The sequence below is a fragment of the Asparagus officinalis genome, chromosome 6 (assembly GCF_001876935.1).
Source record: "Asparagus officinalis chromosome 6, Aspof.V1, whole genome shotgun sequence".
NCBI classification, from domain to species: Eukaryota; Viridiplantae; Streptophyta; class Magnoliopsida; order Asparagales; family Asparagaceae; genus Asparagus; species Asparagus officinalis.
The window spans coordinates 17,728,803-17,738,761 of NC_033799.1; the positions used below are offsets into that span (position 1 = coordinate 17,728,803).

At 37.0% G+C, this 9,959-nt stretch overlaps 1 protein-coding gene across 5 annotated transcripts in view; it reads right to left on the reverse strand.

The window, feature by feature from the left end:
* LOC109844448 (protein GIGANTEA-like) overlaps positions 390-9,959 on the reverse strand; it is a 24,975-nt gene continuing 15,405 nt past the window's right edge. For 2 of the 5 annotated variants that reach the window (XM_020413486.1, XM_020413488.1), the window contains 8 exons: positions 9,475-9,715; positions 9,244-9,394; positions 7,283-7,492; positions 5,562-7,082; positions 4,212-4,280; positions 3,877-4,095; positions 2,647-2,739; positions 390-944 (listed from right to left, as the gene is read on the reverse strand). In XM_020413486.1, the coding sequence (XP_020269075.1) occupies positions 666-944; positions 2,647-2,739; positions 3,877-4,095; positions 4,212-4,280; positions 5,562-7,082; positions 7,283-7,492; positions 9,244-9,394; positions 9,475-9,715 (2,783 nt within the window). In that variant the 3' untranslated portion in view covers positions 390-665. Of the gene's footprint in view, positions 945-2,646; positions 2,740-3,876; positions 4,113-4,211; positions 4,281-5,561; positions 7,083-7,282; positions 7,493-9,243; positions 9,395-9,474; positions 9,716-9,959 lie in introns of those variants that run through there. The other 3 variants (XM_020413489.1, XM_020413487.1, XM_020413490.1) reach the window with 3 other exon arrangements.

A 9,959-nucleotide genomic window follows, 5' to 3' on the forward strand; every position in this document is an offset into this window, starting at 1 on the left:
GTAAATGGAGAAAATAATTTGCTAAAAAGATTGTCAGCCACAGGTCTATTTGGTTGGTTTACGGAAAAAAAAACATGAAATGAATCTAATAACTCGAAATCCATTTCGAAGGTCCCGGGACTGAAATGAGTTTCATGAAAAATTGAGGTTGCAGAGCTTTTTAAGATCTCTTTCGCATAAATTATCGAACAAGCCAAACATAGGAAATCCTTTTCGGCTTGAGATTTCCAAAGCTAATGCGGTAGCCATGGAAACCAATTTCATCATTTTGCAATGCGAACCAAACAGCCCAATTTCAAAACTCGAACTCCATCACTGCTCAGAGTTGTAAGGGAAGGGGGAAAAAAACACAGTATAAATAATAGTCTAATTTCATCAGCACCCTTAACTCATAGAAAGCATTGACATTTTATTACCAGCAGTAGCATCAATTAAGGTTATTACAAGGACACGACGACAAGATTGCTCCCTACCTACGACAGAAGAAAATCCTGACCATCTCCCTAGCCAAGCAATCTTCTTCCAACATAATTAAATCTATAAACTTTGGAAAACAAAGACTGGTTTGAGCCTGAAATGGCATCAAACCAAATATATAAAAAACTAGGCTGTCGACTGTCGAAGTGCCTCAATGATTATCCACCTATCGTCACTAATCAAGATCACTACAAGGTAAGAGGGCAGCCTAATTCCTTTGCTGCAGAATCCAAGTAATCAAGGTTCAAACCAGTGGCTTGACGACCGTGAGCTTCCCATCCTATGCACTTGTCAATATCTTCTTGCCAGTTGACGGTTCTGATGCTTACGCAACCGTAGGCTCCATTATTCAAAATGTTGGATTTCATTGGATTGATGCGCATGATGCCACGAAGAACTGAGAGGCTGAGAGCTCGGACGCGTGCACTTGGATGAGAAAGGAAGCGGATTGTCGCGGATAACCGGCGCTGCAAACGAGTTTTTGTTGTGATTCACGTTATTGATCGAGTCTAGAAACTGAGACGGGTAATTGGCATTTGTATATCTCAAACTTTTCCTTGTTTTGCGCTTATATATCATCACTGGTATTTCTCAGCACTTAAAAGCCCCGAAGTTATTTTTATAACATGTTAGTACCTTCTGTTAGACAACTGTTGGAATATTTCCCAAAAGATTCCCATGAGATTGTCATACGTTATGTTTAGGACACTTATCTGAAAATAACAAATAAACCTTACTCAACCCTATTTACATCTTCTCCCCTACCTAACAAATAAACCTTATTCAACCCTATTTACATCTTCTCCCCTATCTGAAAATAACAAATAAACCTTACTTAACCCTATTTACATCTTCTCCCCTACTCACTTCGCCCTATCTACCAAATTCCCATTTATTTCCCATTTTGGCTAGAGATTTTCAACTGAAGGTTCAAAAGTATGTACTCAGCTTCTAAGTCCAAAATCTATCAAATTGGTCTTGTACTCAGCTTCTAAGTCCAAAATCTATCAAATTGGTCTGGATCCCATGCAAATTAGGGGAATCCATTCGACCAAACCACCCACAAAAAAAAAAAAGAAAAAAAAAACATTTTTAATACTTTTTTGGATGAGTTATGAACAACAGTAAATATAAGGCCAAATTCATTAACTTATTTGATTGTTGATCAAGATCCAATATCCACCAAATTCGCTGATTTTCAAGCAAATTTCAGTGTCAAAAGTGTGGTTTTCATGTTAAATCAGAGCCCGAAAACGGTAGACGATGTAGGTAACTACTTTAAAAAGCCTCCGCCTAGTCTGCCTAGGTGATACCTAGGCCGCCTAACTAGCGCCTAGTGCCTAGACAGTACCTAGGCTGCCCAACTAGGTTTTGAGAGTGTTTAGAGGAGCATTGTCTGCTTAATTGGACCACCCTTTAGGCATCATAATTTTCTGTGTTGCAGCCTCCGCATCCTCCAACCTCCTCCAAACTCCTTTAACCTCCAAATATGAACCTCCACTACTACCCCCTCCGACCTTCAGCAAAACCTCTTCAACCGCTACTTAAATGAAGAAAGAAATCCGCCTAGATATCAGACCAGCACCTAAGCCTTCTATAACATTGACATTTATTATCAATTATTAAAATTCAAAAAATAAAAAAAGAAAACCTCCTAAACTCTAAGCATCAAGTCCAACGCCTAAGCCTCCTAGCACTTTCTGTAATATTGTTAGCTATTATTTTGGCTGTTTAGTATTTATACATGGTTTATTGTGGATCTAAGATTGCTATATTTGCAAATTTATATGAATTTAATACATATTTTTATCAATTATTATAATTAAATAATTTTAAAAATAGCCAAATGCCTAGGTGCCGCTTAGGCGCTGGCTCAAACGCCAATTTTACCAACTTTTCAAATTAGGGATCAATAATTTTTGGAAGGAAGGAGGGGAAACTGTGAAAAGGAGAAAAGAAAAAACTACATTGTTGAGAAAGGCTGTCAGTTTCCTTTATTAATGGAGGGGTAATTTGTTCTTTTACCCTAGAAAATAACACTACCCAGTGGAAGTAACAGAAAACAACTTACAAGCCAGGTAGACAAGTGCAAAACATGAGAAACTTTGAGGTCTTTAAATGCCAGTTAGCCAAATGAGATGGTATGGGATTGCAAGGTAAGGACTATACCTTCAGCAGATTTGAAAGTCCATCTGCAATGACCAGACCTGGCTCTTCCCACTCTGCCACAAGATGAACTGCTCTACATGTTACTTCCAAGAGCTGCCCAATTGTTTACATATGCAAAGAATAACTTCAATAGATAATAACTGATGTATTTTAGTTTCTAGTGAAAACTAATTGTGTTCATAATTCTAGTTGAATGGGCAAAATATTTTTGTAGTTATAACTTGGCCACAGGTCACACCAAGAGTTTCAACTTGGTGCTCAGGGGCTGAGGCCTAGCCAAGGTGGTTAATCCTAGGTTCATGTCCAAGCTATAATCTTTTTGAAAAATAGTAATAATAACAACTATAACTCTAGCTGCAACATTGGTTCAAACTACTATTAGTACTGTTCCTGCTACTGTTAGTACTTTTGCAACTCATAAACAATAATTTTAGATAGGACAAATTTTCAATTTCGACCTATTTAGAACGTTTATTGCACAAATCGACCCCTTTTGCACTTATTTTTCAAATTCGACCCAGTTTCAGCCACCTGGCTGAAACTGGGTCGAATTTGAAAATACATATAAAAGGGGTCGATTTTTGCAATTAAGTTTGCAAATAGGTCGAAATTGAAAATTTGTCCTTTTAGATATTATTATTATTATTGTTAAAGTTCAGGTGCTCAATGATAGTTGACATTTATGTTTTGTAAGGTTGGGGGCACGTGGTGCTCAAGGATCGTAATGACCATGACTGCTGTAAATTTGGGGATTAACTGTAGGGAACAGGTTAAAGTCAAAATCATCTGGTCAGTAAGTAATCATTTTTCTTTTCCACTGTAGTTGGATGAGTAGGGTTGATGGTCTGACTATCACCATGTCAAGTCATATTAATCATAACCTATAGTTGACTCAGGGTATCAAGTACGAGTATAAACCTAGGAACAGCCAATTTATCTGGTTGGTTTTATTTCCTGTAAATGACTTAAGGGTGATGCAACCGACAAAACAAGACCAGAGAATTAAGACTCGCGTGAACTCGAGGTCGACTGTCGCTAATGGTATGAATATGTAAGGGCAATGGGTATAAGTCGCACGCAAATTGAAGTTTTTGCGAGGAAGACTTTTGAACATTTTGGTGCCTAATCTGTTTTACAGAAACAACAGAATTTCAGGAAATGAACAAAAAATCTACCTTTCAAGACTTGTTTAATATGGAACTCTTCTATTATACTCAGTAAGAATATTACCTCTAACTGTGGCAAGGTGCAAGCTTCCACATCGACAAGCATTCCATCTGTGGCACGGAGAAGAAGGTCCGAAGCACTTGCCAGAATAACTAATGCTTCAAGATTATCATGATTTCTCATAACTTCCACAATTAAAGTAACTATTCTTTGGTTCATTGTCCACATTCCTTGTCCTTGTTCATCATCTCTTGCAATCCATGGCTGTAAAGCCCTTTCCGCCTGTCCAACAATGTAAACTAAAAAGTGACAAAAAAAATAGCGACAGTACAAGTAGGTAGAAAACTCTGCAACCTTACATTAGAAAAGAGAGAAATTAAGTTTTATCGGTATCAGACCTGAAGAACAATGGCAGTTGATGCTTTTGTTGGGGAAGCTGAAACGACATTGCAAAGGGCATCCACGACCTAAATAACAATTGAATAAAAGGTTGTTGGTTCACTAAGTGACTAACATGCATAGCAGTCAAATTCAAGAAAGAGAGATCTAGATAGCCCTACCCTTATTACTATTTTAAATTTGACTACACTGTATATTCATATGTTGCATTTGGATCAAGTCTAACTATTATATTCATTCTTTTCCTGTGACCTCTAAAGCTAGTGATTGCTGTAAGATAAATGGTTTCCTTATTGGATGTACGCGGTGTGTACTAATTAATAATGCCAGGTTTAAGATATTTGATCTGATAATGCCATCAAAACTTGGTCAATATGTTTATGGAGATCTCTTTTGTTAGTCATTATTCACGTGAGATCCATTTTGATCCAAAAGGATAAGCTATGATGATGAGATTCCTTTTGGTACCATGTATTTTTTTGTTTACATCATGATGTGTGTTCTGCTTCCTAGTCAGATTCCGGTATTTTGATGCTTACATATACTTAAAGTTCTAGAAAGCACCAATAAATGAAAGGAAATTTGGAGAACGACACATTATTGACTGTTAAACTGGTGCAGGACTGATCAGTGAGTGCAAGGTCGTGCTACTGTTTAGCATGAAATCTTTGTTGCCCCCTTCTTGATGCTTATTTAGGAATCTATCATCCATAAAATGATAATCCCTACAATGATGTCGTGCTACAAATTTTTCCTTGAACTATTTGCAATAGAAAACTGACAAGCATCAACTAGAAGTTAGCCTCAAATCTTCAAAAAAAATTAAAAATTAAAAATTAAAATAAAAAATAAAAAAATAAAAAAGAAAGAGGAGAGGAAAGAGAATGCTGCAGAACTTTATCCATAATACTAGGTATTGTCAGTAAACATTAAAAATGAAAACATCCCCAGCAAGGGAATACCATAAGTGAAAGTACTAAATAAGAAAATAGCAGAGGTTATCACGATAGAAAAGAAACAAAACAAAATATAGATAAATGACTCCAGAATTATTTACTCTTTGTACGATCACATACGTCTAGAGTATTCTTGGATTACAAATGTTATGTATAGAATACTAGGAATAGGTGATTGTTCAATGGATTTGCTACTCTGAGCAATTTGGGTTAACATTTCAAAATTCTTGCATGATTTCAAATAAAAAACATGCATCTTAGCTACGGATAAATTTTTAAAAAAAGATATACAAATGGAAATAACTATAAATGTAAAAGATTGCACGATTATTCCATGAGCAAATAACAGAAAAAGGAATTACATGGTAGGTTCCACAAATACAAGAAAAATACCTGTCTCCAACCCTGCTGCGCAGATGTACTTTCAGCACACATTTGTGTTTCTGGTGCTTCAATCAACTTGTGCCACAATAGTGATACAACAGAGAAACATAGTTCTTGTTTCTCTGCAAGTACAGATCTTAGAGGAGCTTGTGCCCTACAATTGTAACCCATTCTGCGATCAGTTGTAAGAAAATTTGCCAGATCTGATGCATCTTCAGGAAAATTCGCAACCCTTGCATCCGATGTGTTGGTGACATTGTTGTTTAACATCACAGTTTTCTCACATTCTCTGGATGTTCCTGAACTTTCACCCTTGGCCTGTAAAGATGAATTTTCCTTGCCTTTAGAAATCTTTGTACCTGTAGAACTTGTTTGCCTCATACCATTCAGAGGTGCACCCTTCCGAACTGATGCACATATCAAGCTTGCTTCAAGGGGTTCTGCCTGATTAACCATGGACGCAACAGTTTTACTATGTATGTCGATAAGGTTGTAAAGGGAAGAAGCTCTTGCAGAAATCTCGGTATCCCATTTGCATCTCATTAAATCAGAGAGGGCATTGACACATGCTTTTGAACGTCTAAATAAATCAGAAACATGAGCAGCAATAATAGCTGCAGTCACAATCTCATTTGAACTATAACTCCATGAGGTACCAACAGATGATGGTTTCAGTGAGAACAGGGCTTCTAAAATACCAAGGATTCTACGAGTATGACGGACTGCAGAACAGAAACTATTTTGCAGTTCATTAGCAATTCCATTGGTTTTTGCGGTCATCATCATTGCACAATGTTTAGAGTCTGGATGCTGTGTGCCATTTTTAGCGATTAAAGGTAATAATTGAAGTTCACAGGATAAAGCACATATAGCAGCCAGCACATATGAATCAAATGTTGTGACCGGCCCTTGTTTCTTCTTCTTTCTGGTTTTCATAGTTCTTTTCCCGTTGCTTGTTTGAGGTTCATCACAGCTTTCATCCAACACAAGGGTGTCATTACCGGCTGCATTGGGAGAGGCTTCATGACTGACACAAACAGCTAGCACAACAAACAACAAGCGAGAGGCGAGTTCCATAGATGCACAAGATTCAAGAAAGAGTGAGTGAATCATTGTTCGCAACTCAGCAACAGCTAAGTTCTTTGTGGTGGACCACGTTCCACCATGAGGTCTCGATTTTTTGAACTGCTCAACAGAGATTTCTGGCGGAAAGGTTCTTTGCAGTGTTGCTTGCACAGTAGCCACAAAGATTCTCATCAGGCATGCCTCGGATGGACTTCGCCGAGGGAGATACTCTAACACTTTAAGCAGTGGTAGGTACAAACTCCACGATAAAGCTGGAGGCTGCAGCGGGGTAGCAACCACAATTTCAGGCAAATCAACAGCAGATGAACTCAGAGGAAGAAGGCCATAAGCAGCTTCCCAGATGGTGCAAATTCTCCACTCAACATCGGGACCATGAGCGCATAGCATTGAAGCAATCCCTTGTGCAGTTGCCTCAATAGTGGCTTCAGCAACAGGTACTTCTAACTGGTTAAAGTTTCAACAGAAGATATATAAATGTTTGTTACAAATAATAGTTCTTGCAGCTTTCTAACTATTAAAATCTACATCTTATTGCTTAAGAAAGTGGAAGAAATATGGCTATGAGCTAATTGTTCTGACTCCTGAAATTGAGTTCATTTGCCGTTTAGTCAAATGACAATATAATGCAGAAGTCTCAAGGCTACCTGCTTCTTGTATGATGATATGTAGCCACCTAGAGGTTCATGGTGTACTTCAACCCCCTCAGCATGCCTTATGGGAGGAAAAAGTAATGCTGGTTGAGAAAGTATGCGAAAAAGTAAAGCACCAGCAGCATCTGCAGCAATACCAGCTCTCATTGTCATTGCAGTTCCAATTGCACGCAAGAAATGCAAATGTAACCAGTTCCTTGGAAGCTACAGGAGGAATAGCGAGATTAGCAGCTACATATTTCAATGGAAAATAGGAGAAACAAAAATCAACATTGTGATAGGAAATGTGAAATGAACCTTATATGCTAAGAGATAGTGGTGCACACATAATTATGGAAAACCGATTTGTGGTGAAAAAAGAAAATCATTAAGAATCCATCTTTTCTTTAGACTGAACCAGCAGGGACAACAAAAAGATGCTTGTCAAAGGTCCCTGCAACTACACCAAAACTTAAGCAACAAAGTTCAAATCTTACTGGCCACTAGGGGTGGAAATGAGCCAAATAATTAATAAACTATTCGGTTATTATTCATCAAGATATTCATTCATATTCAATTCCGTAGTTCATTTAATTAGTATTCGACTTATAAACGAATAGAATTTAACCAGAGATATATTCGATTCAGTTGATTATTAAAAATTCATTTATGCTTTATATTTATTCCTCTAAATTTAATTAATCATAAGTTTAAAGTTGCACTTGAGATATTCATCATGCTGACATATTTTATAACAAACTATCTATAACAAATAAATTCTTATTCTAATTTTAATCAAGATTATATTCTTAAGTTGCTAAAATAATTTGCTATAATATGAATTTTTATAGATCTAAAATCTGTAATGAGATGTTGTTCTACTTCTACATTATTGAATTATACTAACTATTTATGTTGCATAATATTATAAATATTAATGTTGATAAATATATAAATTAATAATTTCTAATCTAAACATATAAATTTAATAATTTTAGTTGTGACATATCATGATAATCATCATGTAGTTATGCAAAATGTAAAAAGAAAACAAAATAAATAATATGCCAACATAGGATTCGAAGCCATGACCTCATGCTAAAAAGGCAAACGCCTCAACCAAGTGTGCTAGCAAGTATTTGTGGATACTTAACGAATATTTGCCTGATTAACCAAATCTTCAACATGAATTCGAATTTGAGTTTGATAGAGCAAAGCGAATTCAATTTTGACTGTAAAGGTATTTGATCAGATTCAATTCGTTACCACCCCAATGACCACGATTTTTTAACTGGATTTTAAATAAAATTTACTGCTCCATCAGTATAGGTTTTGCACCCCATAAAAGGATGCTCAATCCGTGGGGGCATGATAGAGTATAAAATTATAACCCTTAACCCTCGCCACAACTTAATAGTTTCATGTAATGGAAGGGACCTTTGATATCAACTATACTAAATTTTAAGGTGGTTGCCTTCCTTTTTACCATAAATGGAGAGCAGGGTGACCATGTGCTAATTAAAAAGTTTAGGGGTAATAAGTTGCTAGCCCTCATAGTACTATAGGTGCATCTGCAATTAAACCTAGAACAAAAGAGTGATGGTCAAAGTAAAGTTTTAGGAGCCTCATGTGATTATAGAATAACTTTGAATTTGAAGGGAAAATTTTAGAAGACAACTATTAAACTAGCAATGCAAATAGTTTCGGTAGTCTCAAAGTGAAGTTGATCTCAAAGTGAAGTGTATCTTAAAATGATTTAAGATGGAAAATAGTCATAATGAGCTTGAACTTCTGAAGAAAATGCAATTCCTTAGAGCTATGGATCCTTTTGATAATTGTCGTGCATCTAAACAAGAGAACTCCTGATTGACAAGAAGAACTTCAAAAAAAAAACTTAAGAAAGCGAGTAATCAGAAACGCTGGAAACAGGAGCAATCATTGGAAACACATCACAGTTAATACATATTTCTGCATACCCTCATGCCAGATGCATAGTCCTCAGCTGCCCTGAGGAGTTCCACAAGTTGTACAGCAGCATCAAGTGCATCTGGAGCCCATGATGGTGGTGCTTCAAGAAGTCCAAGAAGAAGTCTTTGTGTAGCACTTGGAGTTGCAATTGCATAGTATCTGGCCCAAAATGGTTCAACTACTGGATAAAATATTTACAAAAGCAATGACATAAAATCAGTAAAGTTCTGGACAGTCACCGATAAAATAGACGAGCATATGGCTCAAGGGCTGGCAAGCCTGCTACTAGATGCTCGTCAAGGGCAGTTGTAGGAGGAGGTAGCAATAGAGCAGGAACAGCAGCAGCTGTAAGATTTGCAGTGTCATAGCGGACAACCTCCTCATCACAAACGCTCAATATAACACCGGCACCGTTAGCAACAGCCCATCTAGGGGTGGATGGCATAAGTTGAGGATGTTTTCCAGACCTACGACTATTACCTATATACAAGAAGGGTAATAGAAGATCCTACCTTCAATTCCATTGTTGAACTTAGCAACAAGTTAATAGAATGTATTAAGAAAATAGAACTTTCTTTTGGAAAACAAGCATGTAATCGCATGCATGCATCCACACCCACATGAGTGAGCATGCATAAACCCATGCAGTATCACACATACTGGCAAGCATGTGCGCAGACACGAAGTATATGACTGAATATCCCACACACAAAAAGTCCATCAT